The sequence below is a fragment of the Falco cherrug genome, chromosome 10 (assembly GCF_023634085.1).
Source record: "Falco cherrug isolate bFalChe1 chromosome 10, bFalChe1.pri, whole genome shotgun sequence".
Lineage (NCBI taxonomy): Eukaryota > Metazoa > Chordata > Aves > Falconiformes > Falconidae > Falco > Falco cherrug.
Window position 1 is genome coordinate 36,643,933 of NC_073706.1, and position 18,701 is coordinate 36,662,633.

Below are 18,701 nucleotides of genomic sequence, written 5' to 3' on the forward strand. Positions count from 1 at the left end.
CTGCTGGGGCTGGAGTGCCAGCAGATAAACAGTCCTGGGGGGGGATGCAGGAATCGCACCCTGTTACAGCAAGTGGCTGCTGGTCCTTTTGGTGCTGAACACACGCAGGCTCTCTCTGCAAGGCAAGGTGAAGCTCTGATATTACAAATGATGGCTCTAGACTGCTCCAGTCTGTGCCTGTCCTTGGCATGACACATGTGCCCCATTCCTGGAGAAGCCGGAGGTATCTCCACAGATGTGGCTATGTCCCTTTTCTTCCAGCTGTTTCCATCACCACTCAGCATCACTTGGAGAAGCGCTAGCACCAGGCTGGCAGTAGTTACTCAGTTACTCAAGGCTCCTCCTACACCACCTCTTTCTCTTCCAGTAGTCGTACTTCCAACCTTTCCCATCAGCGGACCCGTACAATTTGGTCAGGTAGCTACAGATGGAAATCTCAGATTTGTACTAGAAAGTCTCCGTCTTGTCTCAGAAGGACCCCTCTGCTCACCTGCTTTCTGTGGACCCCTGACGATGAGTGCAAGATCTTGGTCCTAGGTGATGCAGGACAAGTCCAGGTGACTCCAACAAGTCTTGGGTATTTGGCTGTGGAGGGCAGCACTTCTCTTGGATGAGCTTTCCCTCCAGACCATGCAAGCAGACCCAGCACTCTACTTTTGGGATCAGGGTGGCATTTCCTTGGAGCGGATGGATGTGAGGGATTGTTGGAACTTCATTGCATGCCTGAATATGACAGTGGCCTTACCATGAGCAACAGATCTACTGTTTTCACTGCAGTAACATCAGTGCTGATCTCATGGGGCACCAGGACAGGCAGAAGAATTGTTTCTAGGGACTCCCCTTTAGAAACCACCGGGGCTATGTGCTGTGAGGTTTGGTAGGAGCCAAGTAGCTCAGAAACAGCAAACCTCTTGCCATGCTTTCATAACTACAGGGTTTTGGCCCAAGACTGCCTGTCACAGTTGCAAGCTCTGCTGCTGCTGGGAATATTCAGCAGGGCCCAGAGGAAGGGCTGATGGAGAGGGATGGAAGGGTGGTTGCGGGGAGCAACACCAGCAGGGCGACACTGGTGTGGCACCTGCAGGAGGGGGCCCCTGTCACAGGCTCTTGGATGCATCAAGGGACCCCGTGGGGAGGTCACTGTGGGGAATCGCTGGTGCTTCCTGATTTCCTGTTTGATGGCTGTGTCTCCTCAGCAGCTCCTCCGGCTGCTTTTCCCAGCCCTTCAGTCTGTGTTGGTTTTGCCAGTTTTGTGCTCATGATCGGAGCAGGCCCAATGCATCCTGGCAGGGATGAGATGGCAGCTTTCATCTGCACGGCTCCGCTGGAGGCAGTCAGTTCTGGTTTGGGAAAAGAGGCTGTTAAAACCACAGCCTCCTCTCAGACCGGCTTTCAAAACCTGCCAACAGCAAAGTACAGGTCCCCATGGGGACCTCCTGAACGGTTTCCACCACACAGGCATGGGAGTCCCTCGGCAGAGGGGACATGAGCCTTCCCTTCACGCGCTGCCAACCCAGCCAGCTGGCATTGCAGTGGCACCTTGTCCTCCCAGAAAGCGGCAGTTTTGGGGACAGATATTTGGAAGGGGTTTGCAGCAACAGGAGCGGGGATGCTGCCCTGAGATGCCCAGCTCATGGCCAATACATTCAAAACTCCTTTTGGATCAAATCCACTTTCTGCCTGTGACTTGTCAAATACTTGTGAACGACAAGCACATCCCACAGCAGGGACTCTGCCTGGGCCTCCACAAGCAGAAGGGGGAACTGGACACACTTTCTAAATTGGTCGTGGCGGTCATCCACGATTTTTCTGGGCACAATTAATAGGTGACTTAATTCTTTGCTTAATCTGAACTGTTTCCATTACGCAGCTGAGGAAGTTTGGTCTCCCAGCTGCCTGGCTATATTTGGGCTGTGAGCTGCAGGAAGTTGATTAGCATGACATTGCCACAGATATTCCCCTGTAATGTTTCCCTGAAAAAAGAAATCTCATTCAGTCCTCCCTGCCTTCTCCTCCTCGTGCCCCGGATACTGGGGGTACCGGCTGCTCTGCGTACCCACTCTGGTGCTGTGCCATCCTCCTCCTTCCCTCTTTCCCTCCCTCCCTCCCAGGGACTTCATTTGGATTGCAGAAGGGTAGTGTGAAGTGATGGATGGCTCCAGGACCTTTTAAAACCGCCTTACCCAAGCATGGAGAAGGACACCCTAAAGCACACATCACTGCCCCTTCCCCAAGATGTGGACACATGACTGGACACAGTCCTTTGAATAGATCCACAACATTTATTCAATCACTTTGAAGGTGCAGTAGTGTAAGTGCGTGTTTCTACTCGTGGCCCACGAGCTCCCTGCCACTGGTCTTGCTGCTAGTTGCAGTAGTTTTCCAGTTGGTAGAGGGAGCACGTGTTGTGGCAGCATTGCTCAACGATCCCTCGCTTCACCTTCTCAAACTCCTCCTGCTGGAAGGGCAGCTCTCCGGCCTCACCGTGCAAGGGACTGCTCACTGCCAGGGGAGAAAAAGGTAAGCCATGGGACATCACACAGCAACGGCCCTGGCTGCTGAGCCCGGCAGACACCCCCTTTTCAGACACCAGATTTTTAAGCCAGAGTTGGCTGGGAAATGGGGAGGGAGTTGCAAAGGGTTCCCCGGGCTGATGCTGCTTGTAGTACCTTCAGGCTCTGTATTTCCTCTCCCAAAATAATCCTGTGGTGCTCAGAAGGAGCCAAGCCGAGTGGACATCAGCAGTGTGAGGGACAAAGCGATACAGGGGCTTTATTACAGAAGGTGTGTGGAGAAAAGAAACCCTGCATGCTCCCTGGGGTGAGCAGCTACTAAGAAAGATGATAAAATGGGCTGGTTTGCTCCAGAGAGATGAATTGCTTGGGACTGCAGCCCCCCTCGGGCAGTTACCCACTCTTCTGGAAGCCTGGGCACACAACTGGGAAGTCCATGGAATTGCAAGGACGATCTGGTCCTGGGGCTGGATGCATCTCCCAGCCGGTCCTGAACACCCTGCTTCTGTTGGCTGCCTGGATGTAGCCTCGAGCTGATGGCAAAAATGTTCATATGTGTCCGTGTTCACAGCTGGGGACAAGTTTTTAGGAGGAACAATAAACTGGGGTATTTGGACACAGGCAAAACTCAACAGAATGTCTCATTTGCTGGTGGGAACTTAAAAACTTGTGGACAGAACTGTTAGGTTTTAGTTGCCCAATGAAAACATAGAAAATGGCAAATAAAACAGTGATTTTTCCTGTAGGGAGAAAAGAGCCCTTAACAACAAAAAGAAAATGCCTGGAAAGCAAGAATGAGATGTGGTTTCTAGGGCAATATGAAAGTACAGCACAAGATGCAAAATCCCCAAACCCCCAAAGTGTGACGCAATGAACGAGGCACAGGAGTAACAAGAAATCATTACGCTAGTGTGCTAGGAAGAAAATTTAGGAAAGATTTAGTCCAACATTAAGTAGAAGAGGAAATAGCTAGTCAATGTTTTGTGATTTACTTGTCTTCATTCTTCAAGCCAGCTGTAAGCAGACTGTAAACACAACAAGTTTGTGTGACAAAGTGGTGGCTCCGGCAAAAGTCCTGGATAAAGAGGTGGAAAGTCCTTAGATACTTTCAAACTGGTTGGCCCTAATGAAATACTCCATACAGCATTTAAGGAATTTGGATAACAAAACTTCCAACCCATTCATGGTGGTCTTCAGAAACAAATAGTCGGAGAATGGAGTGACTACCAGCCCAGCTGGCCATTCAAAACAAATCATGGCCAGCCCTCTGCTATGGCATCACCTGGTTTCACCTTCTGAAGACCTCTAAGGCTGGTTACATCTGCAGGAGAAGGAATCGGATACACATGAAACCAGTGTGTGATGGAAAGAGAAATGATGGGAGAGGTGTATTGTAGTCAGGGGAGGTTAAGTAATGGTCTGTCTTGAAACAAGAGGGTTGAAATGACTGGGATTTAGCTGGGGTCTCTTTGGCACCTATTCAGTCTCCATTAGTAGCTTGGAAGACAGAAGAGAGGGTGTGCTGGTTGGGTTCATGGAGGAGCCAAAGCTGAGAGGAGCTGCAGGTCCCCGCATCCAGGAGAGACATTGTCCCTGCGTTACAGGTCCTGGCCCCATCTAGATACAAACACAGTGCTGAAGGGCAGCTCCCTGGACCGTCATCCCACCTGCACTGCCATGCAGGCACACAGTGCTGGACCGGGGCAGTGGCACAGCACCACAGGGTGTGCGGGCAGGACTGCCACCTCCTTCTGCCTCCTGGCTCCTACGCTCCTCAGTGGTCCAGGAATCCTAAGAAGGGGAACCAAGGTAGCTCCACCAGCATTTCACCACCATGAAATAAGAGGTGATATAAAGCTGTGGGGGCTGCGAGGCCCTTGAAGGGCAACGTTACTACTAAAAATTACCTTTGAAACTATACAAATACTGAAAAGATGGGAGGCTGTACAGTAAAAAATGGGGAAGATGCTAAAGGTAGGCAGGAAGACTGTGTTGCGCCTCCAGGATGAGGGTTTGACTGCAGTAGCACTCCTTTAAGGACTGCTGATCCACCCAAGGAAAGGTCAATACATCCAAGGGAGACAGTGATCACTGTCAATAAACAGTGGAGTGCTGCTTTGAAAAAGGCAAACCACCTGGGAAGACAGGAACATGGTGTGAAAAACACGCAATATCGTTCTTCCAGTTTGCTCGCTCTACTTGGCACCGGCAAGGCCTCAGCTGGGGTCCTGTGTGCATCTCCAGGCATCAGCAGTAAGGATATGGACCAAGTACAGAACAATTTGCGTGGACAGACATCTAGAAAATATGACCTAAGAAGGTAGTGGCAGGGTGTAGAGGGGATTTAGCTGAGAACAGGTTAAAATTAGGCATGAGAACAGGCTTCAAATATTTTGAAAAGCAGCCATAAAGAAGAAAGGAGTAGACTTTTCCCTGCATCCACTAAGGAGAAGACAAGAGATAATTTATAGCAAGGGATGTCCCGGTTAGATATCAGGAAGAAACACTCAAAAAGAAGGTCAGTTAAGCACGGGAACAGGCAGTTTCAGAAGGCAGAAGAAGCTTTCTCACTGGAGGTTTTTTATGAATGTACCAGATGAGCATGGGTCGGGAATAGGATGGGGGCAACTAATCCTGTCTTGGGGCAGAAGGAAACCTCTTGGGTTCCTTCCACCTTTGTTTTCTATGAGTACTCCCTGGCTGGTGTAACGGCCACACAAAGAAATAGACAGGTTTGAGCTTTCAGGCACAATTCCTTTTGCCTCATAAATTCTCTTTCCTGCCTGCCCTCCCATCTGGCTTTTTAACCTGAAGATCTTTTCATTGGCAATGTGGTGCTGTTGGTATGTTAAAGGTATTCCCGGCATTCCCCATCAAGGACATTCCTGGTGTCACTGTCAAAGATAGGCGGTTGCTACGTGTCACATCACATAGCAGTCAGCCTTACTTACCTAGAGGCTGCTCAACATCCCGGCGGGCTTTGGGGGAGTAGAAGAAACCCCTCTCTCCACACACCAGGTAGAGAGCCTCCACCAAGTGGGAGCCACAGAGGTGCTGGGTGGCAGCCGCGTGGCTGGTCCCGGGGCCAGAAAGAGTGAGAAGGGCCAGGAGAGGCAGCGATCGGATCCAGAGAGCCATGGTGAGCAGGGTGAGACCTGGGATTAAGAGGTAAAGGAAACACAGGGAGGTCTAGGAAAGAGAAATATGTTGTCACCAAGCACCTTATGTCCTTCGGCTCCTTTGGCATGAGAATGGGACCAAAGTAGCAGATGGACCTTCTAAAGATGCCCTAGCTTGGGAGGGAAGGAGAGCTTCCTGCATCAGGGTTTACAAGTCACAGTAAATGACAAATTACTATAACCAGAAGTCCATCTCCATCCACATCTTCACATCAGTCCTGGCCTCCCTGCTGACTTCCCCCAAAAGGTCAAACTAGACTGGAAAAGCCATCCCACCGAGCCCTGTAGCATACCACCCAGCAGAGCCGAGATCAGCAGACACCTCCAGAGGAAAAACCCTCTCTGCCAAGTCAAAAGGGGCTGTTACATATGGTGATGGTCCCAAAACAGCACAATGTGCTCAAAGACCTGAGGAACCCTCATTTTCACAGACTAGCAAACCAGCATTTGTCACCACCAGCTACATCAGCCTAAGGAAACAGCTCTGCAAAACAGGTGGAAGCTAAAAGGGTGACAGTCGGACTTACCGAGAAGTGGCAGCAAGAGATGGGGAGAAGTTTGCTCTGAGAGATGAAGACTGTTAGGTTGGTAGCAATATCGCCATTCTCTCTTTCCCTTATTTATATGCTTTACATTAGCCCAAGTGACACAAGGGCTAGTGCGAGCCCCACCTCCTTGATGACACTCCAGCCAAAATTTTTGCTGCTTGTGCACATTAATTTCCCTCTACGTAGCACCAGCGGGTCTTTGTGCAAGTTAAGATAGAAGCATCAGTTTGCAGTTTCCGTCTCATTTCATCTTACCTGTTTTTGCTTCCCTGAAGCCATCAGTGACCCTTTTAGCAGGAGATAATGGTGCTATTACAGCTGCAATGATTACTATTGACACTAATGCTGGCAATAGGCACTGCTGGCATTGAGGTGGCTCAGCTGTTTCTAAAATGTAAAATTAAAGGCAAACATGTTAATCTGTTTGATTAACATCACCTTGGAAAGTATGCAGCCATGGGACCAAGTTGTCGGTGAGACCATGCTACTGTCAGGTGGCAGAGGGAGGAAAACACATTATTGCGCTGAGGCTACCTGCAGCCCCACTCGCCGGCCACGCGGCACACGGCGAGACACACGCGTCCGCAGCTTGGCCTGCGGGAGGAACAACATCTGCATTTTGCAGGACACCTTGGGTGGTCGTTTTAGCTCAGCATGGGAGCAGAGTATTAGAAATTTTGTAGGGGAAAAAACTAGCCTTGCCCCTTCGCCCACTGAAAGGCAGGTCTCCTCCTCTGTCTGCCAGGTGCCCCTTGGAATTCCTGGGTGGGACTAAGCAGAGACTCAGCCTCTGCCATTTGCAAGTGAGAGCTCTGAACACCTCAGCTCTTCTCTCTGGGGCTCTGCCCAAAATTTTGTCTTTGACACTGAGAAATGTTTCCAGTAAATCCCACTGAAAACCAGGACATAGCTGATTTTCTCCATCCTGACTGGGAATTTCACTTTTAATAGGAGATGATAGCCCAGGGTGGTCCACTGGTGTTCATGGGACTGCGTTTGGCATCAGACCCAGCTCACCCTCTTTCACAACATTACCCCATTTTTTGGATACTTCCATGTTCAGCTTTTCTGCCACCAACAGCATGTTTGTACCTTTCTCTGCTTAAAGTATACTTTTTTCTTTTTTCTCCCGTCTGAAAAAGGCCATTTTAAATGCTGGGGATGAGATGATCTTCCAACTTCTCATCACTCTAAATGTTGAGACTACAAGTGCTCAGCACCACCGAGGAGACACTTTCATCTGTTTGAACTCTGCTGCTTGTTTAATGTGGAACAAGCCCAATTCCCCATGCACAGTATAAATCAGAAGGAAGTTCACCGAAATCAGCAGAATGCCTGGAGACACGCACCAGACCCTTGTTTTTTTGAGTAGCCAAAGCAATTCCATCCATCAGCATGTAGGAGGTAGGAAGTCCCATATACCCCGAGTGTAAATTACATGTTTGCTAAATGACAGTGATTGCAAAAAGGCTCACTGAGAAGTGCTAAAGCTCTGCTGAGGGTGCGGGGAGGGGACTGAGTCGCTCACGTTGATGCGAGACAAGGTTATCGGTTACATCCCCTGCCATGTACCCCTTTCGGTCTCCTGCCAATAAATCCAAGTTGTGATGCTCTAACTACAGTTAATAGCATTTCTGCACAATGCGTAACACTACCTCTGTCTCCCTCCCCCTCAAAACCGATATTGGGTGTACTTCAATGACCTAGTGGTGTACCCGAGAAGATAGTCTCAGTTTTCAGCAAAATATGAGTATAAGGAATTCATTTACTCAGACCTTCTTTCTACTGGAGCAGATGGGGGACTAGCAGCTACACAGGATAAAACCTGGCATTTTACCCCAGCTGAAGTAGGTCGTCAAAGCCAGGAGCAGCAGCCTTGTGCCACCCACGTTTCCTCCAGAGCAGGGACCGCCGGCCGGCATCTCACATGAGGGGATCGCCTTGCAGAATTACCCTGCAGCTCCCCTTAGCAGGTGTTTGTCCCGAGGTCACCAACTGCCTGAGGGCTGATGGACCTCAGTCCAGCGGTCACCTTGGAACGGCTCCGGTGCAGGGTGTTCCCCAGGCTGATCACACACTGAGATCTGCCATTTAGGGTTTTCCTTCTTGCGCTTTTGAATGTTACCTGAGCTCACCCAAACTCACGTTTTATTGATGGTGGGACTTTGTAAGGAAGCTCCTCCATCTACTGTCTCCCTTCTGGGTAGCTTCCATGCTGGGCTTCCCCCTTCCCCAGGGCTTATCCCACAGATGCAGCAAAAAAAAAGCTTTTTTATTTTGTGTTGGAAGTGCTACATTATTAGTCTGTTGATTGTCTTACTTTTGGCTATTCAAATCCTGGATGTAGCTCCTAAAAGCTCCTCATGGCATTTCAGCAGCATGCCCCAGCAGGGGAAGGGCTGGCTGTACCCAAGCGTTCAGGAATCCCTCTTGGCTCGCCGTAGTCTGTGTGCAGAAATAAGCCAGAAGATTTATTGGAAGGAAAAAAGATATCACACCGGCTCAAAGTTCAGCATAGACCAACATTTTTTGCAACAGTTTCCTACTATGATTTTTTTCCCCGCTTCCAAAATATGATCACTTTGATTATTTATTGGAAACTCTATTTTCTTACCATAAATGGTCCTTTGGAATTTGAAAAATACTAGCAGTGATATAAATGGGTATAAAATGGATATAAACTGTGGAAAGTTTTGTCTTAGGGGGAAAACTCCCATGTCAGCAGTAAACTGAGAGAAGGGGCCAACGGGGGAGCCTGCTTCTCAACAGAAAAGCTTTTTCCACAGAAGAATCTCATCTCACTCCTTCCAGGTTGGGCTTCCCCATGATTTTCATGTGATTAGGCAGCGATGGCCCAAACACTCATCTATCCTTTCAGCTATGCGTGCCTCCCGTGACCCCACCAGATCCTCAGCTCCATGTTGAGGGTGCCAAAGGGTGGGAGTGGCTGGGTGGGAGTGGGCTGCCCCTGGCTCCTGCCCTTCGTGCTAAGCCACCTCCGGACGTGACTTGAAGCCACCTCCCTCACTCACATCCCCCCAACCCCAAGCAGTTGCATCAGTGGGAATGAGGTTTAGGCAATCCTCGGTGTCATGTAATCAAGTTTTACAGTCCGTTGGCAGCACAATAAAATCTTTACTACTGTAGATGTCTAGCATTTTCGAACCCTGTCCTGAAAAAATCACAAGCCCACTACAGGGGAACCAGTTAACAATTACAAGTTTGTGCAAGTTTTACTGACAGCACAGGTCAGGTCTGGAGGCGAGTGAGTTCTCGGAGAGCACCGAGGGACCCCAAAATGCCACCCACATCCCCGCCACTGCTCTTCAGCCTCAGAGCCACCGCTGGGGCTGCTCTGCCTGCCCCGACTGAGCATTGCCCCAGAAGCAGAGCAGCGAGCGGTGACCGGTGCCTCCTTTTCCCCACAGGGTGAATTTGGTGCCTTGTGAAACAAACAGCCCCGGAGGAGACGGCGCCTGCCAATGCACCCCTGTGCTGTGCCAGCAGCCTGCCAAAACACAGCCCTGAGGCACCTGTGGGGGTCTGCACCCCCAAGAGCAGCTTTTGGGGGTGGCCCAGCCCTGGGAGGTGCCCCAGTATGGTCACTGGTAGCTGGGGATGTGTAGCTGGGACAATGCATTCAAGCACATGGGCCATTTGAGCTACAGAGTTGTAGCTTTTCGCTCAGGATGGGGAAATGGGGACCCCCGTGGGGCACAGTGGTTGCCACCCCAGGTTTTGCCCCACTCCCCATGTGGGGTGCAGCAGTAGCTGGCGGCATGGCATGAAAAGGGGAAGCCAGCATCCTCAGTGCTCCTTGTTTCCATGTGGTTTCCAGCAGCTGTGCTCCCGTTGGTGTGTCCAAGCACCCGTGGAGCAGCAGCGTGCCACTGCCCCACCAGCGGGCAGGGTGAAGGTGAGCCTGGCACCAAGGATGGTGCTTCGCCATGAGAATGCTTGCAACCAAATCCTGCAATGCTGGCAGAGATGCGTGGCAGGTGGGACAGCCGCCAAGGGCTCAGCGAGGAGAGGGGGCTGCTGTAGCGAAGGGTGAGGCTCTGTGGCTTATCTGGAGCCACACAATGAGAGATGCCCCTGCTTCAAAAGGGGCATTGTGCAAGCAGAGAAGGGGCCACTCACTGGGATACGAGTAATCTCTGGTGCTTCTATAAACTAATCCAGGCAGCCGCCCGGGTGCAGGGCATGTGAGCCATTCCCATCACACTGCTGGCCACCAGGCCCAGGGGAGTCACCTGCAGATTTCACAATTTTCCAGGCTTTTCCAAGCCCAGGACATTATCTTGCCACTTTGAGCACAGTGTTGATTCATAAAATGGAGGGTGTAACCCAAAGCCCAGTGTAACCAGCCAGGTCTGGTCCATAGGTTTCCGCCACCACTGTGTTAGCTGCTAACAGCGGGGAAGGTCGGGAGGATGTCCACACCTCTGGAGATGCAGCTCACTGCTAGAAGATGTTCCAGTGAGCAACTCTGAAGAGCCACTGGCTTTCATCAGAGTACAAGGGAGTTTCCCAGGAGTGCTGTAGCTCTGAGAATGGCCGCCTGCGACCCAAACCCTCTGGCCACCCCTCCTCAGCACATTGTGTCTCTTGATAGGGAAATGCTGACCCTTGGCCAGCCCAGCTCACCAGGGACTGTGGAACCAGCGAAGTGGTTTGGCTGCACCTTACTCAGGCCCCCCTGGCCTCTGCAGGCTCAAGCCTCTACACAAGTACGGCTACCCAAGCAAAATAGACCAAATTTAATGATCTCCAGAGTAAAACTCCCAAAAATCTTTCCCATCCGCCTTGGGAAAAGCATAGCGAGGTTATAAATATAGATGGAAAAAAACAGGTATGCTCCTTTTAACCCCATTAAAATATTACCGGCCACATATTTTTGAGAAGGTAGAGGAGAAAATAGCACCTAAGAGCTGCTAATAGTTCCTAAACACAGCTATTAGCAGATGTAGCCGAACAAATTAGTTTGTTTATCAATGAGCAGAAGATTAAATCTGTGGCTATTAATGGCCCAAAAGTAATCCTTGGCGTAGATAGAGAAACATTAGAAGAGGTGACGACACTCTGCTAGAGGGCAAGCAATGAACAACAAAAGTAACAAATAACTTCCAGAGTGGAGAAGCGCTGGAAAAGCAGCCTGATCAGCACCAATCCAAAAATACACACTGATGCCACATCTGTCCTTCTTCGTGTCGTGGAAGTCCATGAGAACAACCGAAGAGTATCTTGACCTGATCCTCAGCAAACAACCATGAGAGGGGCCATGGAGTCCATCAGGGAGTTTTCTCCGGTGTGCACAACTGTAGGCACTAAAGTTTCATGGTGCCACCACCATGGCTTCCACAGCAGGTGGCATCACAGGCTCCACTTGGAAAGCAAAGGCATGGATGACCTGGAGAAGCCTTCGGTAAAATAGAGAAGAAAACGACCTGGTCCTTGGCGGTGGAAAGCACGGGCAGGCCACCAGAGAGCAGCAGACATAGCAGAAAGTGATGGGTGTAGTAACCAGCCAAGGCAGCAAGGGAGTAGAGAGAGAAACGCCAAAAAATGAATGCATGTTTTTTGCTGGCTCAGACTGGATTTGTCCCCTACTGCAAAGTGGTCTCATGGATTGAAAATAAATGATCATGTCGTCACATGCTCCTGTGCTTTCTGCCACCGCTTATCTCCACAGCTGTGGGCGCACCACGGACATCTACCGTGGTTTCCCTGACGATAAAATTGGGGGCTGCAAGCGATGCTATACGAGGTCATTGAGGACAACTCATCCTTGCACTGCACTTTCTGCTGAGTTTAAATATGAAGCTTTGAGACCCCGTCTTCAAGAATAAACTTTACTTTTAAAGCCCCCGTTTTGCTGTTAGAGTGGTCTTGGAGATTTCGGCTAACGCTGCCCTGATGCCCCACTTTTCTCCAGGACATGTGGCTTGCCACCTGCAGGTGCCACTCGTTCCTTCACCTTCACCGCATGCTCCGGGCTTGAGCACTCCAGCTACCTCCAGACCTGAGACAGGAGCTGTGATTTCTTCCTCCTTTCCCCTCACGCCCACAGCGTCAGCACTGCGGGAACTGGTGTTTCACCGAGTGGCCCAGCTCTGTGCCGAAGGGCCTTTCCTAACGTGGCACGTGGCAGCAATCAAACCCAACCCACCATTGCTCTTGCAAGCAGCAGCTGCTCCCAGACATCCATCTCCCTGGCACGATCGCCGGCTGCCCCTCGCTCCCGGGATAGTCTGCCAGGGCTGGGGGCTGCCACGGACCTGCAGAGGGGTCCTCTGAGCCCTCCCTGCTCGCGGTCTGCCAGCCCCCGCTGCAGAGCGCTCTGATCTCCCCTGCCAGGGCACGTGGCCTCCCGGGTCTGATATCATTAATTATCACTGGGTAAGTGGATTGTTTTGAGCGCTTAGAACTGCTTTAGGGATTTGGATGCACACTGGTAACCGCTCCGTAGGCTTGCCTATGGGTTGCTAGACAAGGAGGTGTAAATCCTACTGATAAGGCTTGTTAGTGTTAGGGGGCTGGGGAGGGGGAGGCAGGGGGGGTTTGGTGCCAGGCACAGGGATCTCTGGGGGCTGGGAGGGGTGAGCCCGCTGCTGCAGCCCCCTCCTCTTGCCAGGGAGCCCCTGGCCGGGGGCAGGCGCTGGGGTGCTGCGGGCAGTCGGGGTCAGGCTGATTTACAGCAGCAGAGGAACCGGGGCTGTTAATTCAAAGTTGCCGCTTATCGGTGTTTAGAAAGCAAGCTCCGATCTGTTGGTTAGCGATTTGGCCTTTGCTGTAAATAGAGGGGCCCCGTGCTTTGCTCTGACATTTTTGTCCTTATTATCTTGTCTCAGCCTCCAAGGGAGGTGGGAGAGTTATTTAAGGCTGACCTCAGTGGAAGGAAAATGAACAACTCCCTTACCCCACCCTGTTTTTCTCTCGGCAGTCCCGGGTAACAACTGTTGCATTGAACTGTGTGAGATACTTAATCCTTCACCATCCCTAAAAATATTTTGTAGATCAATGCACCCTGCTGTGCCCAGAGAAAATAATTGCTAAGAGACCAAGTAGAACTAATGTCAGGAGTGCAAAAATGGATTTTGCATCATTATCCCTCCAGGAAAATGAGTGAGGATGGGCCTTGACGCCATCAGGCACTGATGCTTACCACCCAGCCTGTCTGGTCTTGCATCGCTGGGACAGTAAATCGAGTCTAATTCAAACCCGTGTTTCAGATAAGTTTCAAAACCAGTTACTCCACCCCAAGCTAAACCTCTGAACATCACATACAGAAAGATGTGGTAATGGCTGCTGGGGCTGGAGGGAGTATTTTGGATTTGGGTTAATTAAGATTGGGACCCATACCCTCTGCAGTACCAGGGGAGAGTATTCGGGGATGCACAAGGAGCCTGGGTAGGTCCCGTCCCTGTTGGGGCATACACGGTTTTGGGAGGCTTGTGGTACAGAAGTCAACATGTGCACGGGCTCCAGCTGCTCCTGCGTGATAAACGCTGCGTATGAGATGGCTGAAGTGAATTCATAAACAGAGACATGAAGAGAGCCTCGTTCATTTGAAGCACAGCGCTTGCAAGTCTGAAAAGTGTTTAATCTCCAAACGCTCGCTTCATTCACCTGCCACCGCCAACCCTACCAGCTGCAGAGTGCTGCACGGCTAGGGTAGCGCATCTGGGGTGCAGTCACACAGGCTTTTAAATCCCCTGCCTAATCTTTGCAAACCTCTCTATTGAGTTCAAAAAACAAAACACAACAACAACCACCGCCTCCTGGTCAGTTTTCAAGACAGTTCAGCTACTTTCCACTCTCAGCCATGCCAGAAAATTTTCAAAAAATCGTCTTTTCCCTAGAAAACCCAGTGTTTTCCCAAACACTGGAATGAACAAGTGTAGAAAAACTGAAAACAAATTCCTTGCAGTGGAAAGTGCAGTACCTTTTCTGGTCCCTGGGGAAAAAAACAAGTCTGTTTTGAGCTGGATTAGCAGTACAAATGACAGCTCAGGTCAGCCGCAGCCTTACCCGAATCAATTCCCCTCTCTGGGGGGGGTGGCGCATGTGTGTGCACATACCTGCAGCTATAGAATTTGTAAATAATTGAGTTCTTCCGATCCGTACCATCACAGCACAAGAAGAAAGATTTGGTCCTGAGGGGGCTGACAGAGGTTCAAGCCCCAGATCTGCCACTTAGATGCTTCTTCCCAAAGCTGTTTAGGCATGTAATTACTTTTCAGGCTCTGGTCTGAGCCTCTCTGATTCTCTGTCTCCTTTTATCTGTCAGCCTTTTACAGGGACAAGAGTACTCCTCTACCTCCCAAGCGTGTAATGAAGATGAATTCATTACAGCTGTAACACTTTAACGAGCACTGTGAAGATACAGAGTATCGTTACAAGTCCTAAATTAGGAAACTCCCTCTCAGAGAGTGCTGGGGTGCCTGGATGCGTGGTCCAGACCAGTGCTGACAATACGTGAATCCACCTGCATCCATGATTCTGGAAGGGTTTTAACCAGAGTAAAAGCCTGGCTTTCACGTAAAAGCCAAGCGTGCAGCAGGGACTGGAATTAGTATCCTTAAACATAAGGATAACTCTGGAGTAGGAAACACATAGGTTGCCTTGGTCATCTTTCCTGATCTCTGGGGGTGCATTCCAGTTCCTGGGCATCCTGTATCCCATCCACCACTCCCACGTGGATGCAGCAGATGCCTTAGGTCATCTGAAATAGTCCCTACCCTTAAGCAAACAGAATCCACCCCTGATTACTCTTACAAGGGTGTTCAACACATTTAGGTTTGAGGTTGCATAGCCCGGTTACACACAAGCCAGACAGCATTACCAGGCACAGTGCACACGCTGGTGTTCCCACGTGGCCAGCACTACTGGAACTGAACAGAAATAGTGAGAAACACTGGGAGAGAAAGCAGGTAGCACAGGCAAGCCCCCTGGCGTGTTAATATTTAGAAGAGACCTCCGAACTACTGTTCCATGCATAATTGTGCAATTGGCAATATCCTGGCAAAGAAAGGCTTGGATCAGCTCATCTGCAAACAAGGGACCATTTTCCACTTCCAAGCTAACATTTTGCGTGAGCGCAAGTTGTGGCTCTCCTGCCACATCGGGCCCTCGGCTGGATTCTGTGTACTGCCTGCAGGCAAGGCGGCCGGCTTGAATCTGGGTAGTGGAAGGATGCAAGAGCCAGACTCAGGATGCTAGACCAGAAATAGATTGTTTTTATTCTTAATAACATGTCAGCAGCAGCATGATTCCAAAATGAAAAATAATTCTGTTTCGTATTTCTTTATGCAGCAAGACAGACAGACAGATCCACCCACAGCAGCAGCAGCGACAACAGCGAGGGGCTGCTCAGCGAGGCACGGGACACGCAGATACCGGGGGTGCAGTGGGGCCTGGCTCCGAGGAAGGCTCTTCTCCTTTCTTCCTCCCTCACCAGCCCGTGCTCTGTCTACGGGAGCGTTTAACCTGGGCTGACCCATCACCTTGGCTTTCTCCAGGTCACTTTTCATAGAGCTTGCAACTACCTTTGGTGAGGTCTGAAGAAATGGCAGGAGGTTCCCATGACCCACCCAAAGGACATGAGCTCGTGCTTAGCTCTAAGCAGCCACATAATCCTACAGATCTGCTCCATTGTCAGGAAAAGGGAATTTATAACATCTTTTGGTGGAGGGTGTGACCGGGTAGATCCTCAAAGTCTTTTCCTCTGAGCGATCTCATTCAAGGCTACTCCACAAATCTGACCAGCCTTGTGCACAATACTTAAGGGATACTTAAGACAAAATCGAAAGCATGGGAAAAATCTAGGACGACTCAGGAAAAAGCCTAAAAACAGGAATAGTGGAGGGCTACAGGAAATCCCAACAATATCAGAGATTACAGCGGGGGCTGCGGGCGCCTCTCCAGCCCACAGGAAGTCGATGGGTGATAGAGACCAAATGTTCTCCGATACGGGAGAGCGGATGAAGGGAGACTTGAGGATACACTGTCTCTATTAGCGGGACTGGTATGGGAAGCAGCAATAATCCGTGCCAACCGAGCCAAGGCAACACCAGAATATCTGCTGCTTCAATGGGAAAATTGTGTTTTAAACGACTCTATCAAGTGGCTTCAAATAAGTTTGTCTTTAGAAAAGGAATACCATCTAGTGGCCCAAAAAGGCAATAAGGAGGTGCAACAGCAATTAGAGAAACAGATGAATTTAGGAAAATGAGAAGGAAAAACTGCAGAAATAAGGAGAGGAATTAACATATATAGTGCAGTGATTCACCCTGGAGCAAGGGAGAGCTCAAAAGGGACCTGATCATAGTAAATGCAAAGCTAAAATTAGACACTTGCAAAAGCAGATTGGGATGCAAAAATTAAAAATAACTGCTGTAGCTGCTGGAAGTGGTGGAGAGAACTGGATCGGGAGCCATCAGAGGAAGATGATTTCAAGGATGATACAGGCAAATGGGAAAAGAAAGAGAAGTTGAGAATAGCAGCATAATGCACAAAGACTACAAGTGCCGTCCCGGGGCAGACAGGTACAGCGGACCAAGCCACTGTAAGCTGTTAAAATTTTTTAAAAAGTGACCCCAAGGCAGGTAGCTGCAGATATGAAGCACTGAAAGAAAGCACAACAGTAGAGTGGAGCAGAGGACTTAGAGAAGCCGCTTCAAATTTTGAATTAAAGGGCGATTAAGCAGTAAGTTGATTAGAGCTGTGCTCCACCAGCTTTTATTCCTTGCACATTGGGCACCTCCTTGATGAACATTTAATCATGCCGTCACAGGCATTTAATCAAATTGCCCAGCAGAATGGTAAGGCAATGGTGCAACTGGCAGCATTAGCATCAGTCTGTACACTTGGGGAAGATGGAGAGTCTTTAATGAACTAATGAGCTGCTTGAATGTCAGCAGGACACGAATGACACCGTGCACCACCCACACACTCCCAGCAGAGCACAGGTATCTCCATTGCCCCTGGCAGCCACGGGGCTGAGGCAGGCTCCTCGGACAGCAGATGAATTAGGAGAGCTAGCAGCACAGATGCACCCCCACGACTCACAGCAAACTCCCACATGGCAAAATGCAGGGGAAGAAGCAATTTACAGGGCTGCTTTCACATTAAGAGAAAAACAATATACTTTTACGTGCATCCCACAGGGCCGAGCACCTGTCCTGCTGCACATGCTTGCATTAGGAAAGTGCTTGAATGATGGTATCTGGGGGACAAAGAAAAGAAATTGTCTTATGCGGATGATATTTGAGGGACTGCAGCTGCAGAAGAAGGGGTACAAAAGAGAAGTATCTGGGTTTTAAAATTAATAGACCAAGTGGAATTTAAAGGCAATTTGAATACGGCACAATTAACGCAACCCCAGGTTAACTGCTCAGGAATTGGAATTGGTGAAACGAGAAGATGGATAGATGCTAGAAAGGTTAAGCTTTCTGTGAAATAAAGACTCCCACTAATCAGTCCCAACTCTGCAGAGTGCTGGGAGGATTTCTTTTCTTATGGCAGTGTGTCCATAAGTGTGCTAGTATCTTATGGCAGCGTATCCATCTTTGCTAGTACTTGCAAAGTGTTATGGAAATGACAGAAAAAGAATTAGGAAGAGAGATGGAGCAAAGAGCAAGACTGTGCTTTATCTAACGTGAAAGAAGCTGCTTGAAAAGCTCCTGCACTAAAATTGCCAGTCAAAGGAAAATTATTCGTTATAAGAATTTCAACACGAGCTGATTCTGTGGGAGCAGTACTGTTACAGAAAAATAATGAAGGAAAATGGGTACCAGTAGCATATGAGCCCTTGCCCCTCCAAGGGCTGGACCAAAATTTCCCTGGCCATGAGAAAGCCTGGTTAGAGGTAGTCTGGGCTGTGGTGGTCTTCAAGGCTTTCCCCTTTAATGGTCCAGTTATACCCCAGTCTACCATACTCTCAAGCACAAAGGGAAGAAATGGATATTAATGTGGAAAGGAAAGGAAACCGGTAATAAACCAAAGGAATTGTGCACTCATGGGGGTGCTAAATTTGAACAAGAAGGAAAAATAAACCAAGATACTGCTGTTAGTGGAATGAGGGGACAAATAGAGGGGAAACTAGAGAAAGGATCATGCCAAGGAGCTTACAGGCTGTCAGTAAAAGAAAACCCTTCTACACAAAATATCTCTATAGATAGCTGCTATGCTGATAATGGAATGGAATACTGGATGCATGATAGAAGGAAAGGCAATGGCAAGCACATAACAGGACACCCATGAAGAAAACAGGAGGCTTATTTTACAAGCTTAGAGGGAGAGTGGAAATAAAATATAAGTAAAGGATGGTAAAGTACATGGGAAGACTGAAAGCAATACTGAGAAACAATTGAGTGAGCAAGTAGATAAACTGACTCTGTTTACTGCAGCCCCACCAGGAATCAGCTAAAAGAGAAGATGGGATGGATACTGTGGCTGGC

At 49.5% G+C, this 18,701-nt stretch overlaps 1 protein-coding gene across 1 annotated transcript; it reads right to left on the reverse strand.

Moving 5' to 3' along the window:
- Positions 1–2,332: 2,332 nt before the first annotated feature.
- INS (insulin) lies at positions 2,333–6,296 on the reverse strand. Its single transcript, XM_005439113.3, is given in 3 exon segments — positions 2,333–2,502; positions 5,465–5,670; positions 6,220–6,296. Coding segments are annotated over 3 exon segments (420 nt in total). The 3' UTR covers positions 2,333–2,365.
- Between the last annotated feature and the right edge of the window lie 12,405 nt (positions 6,297–18,701).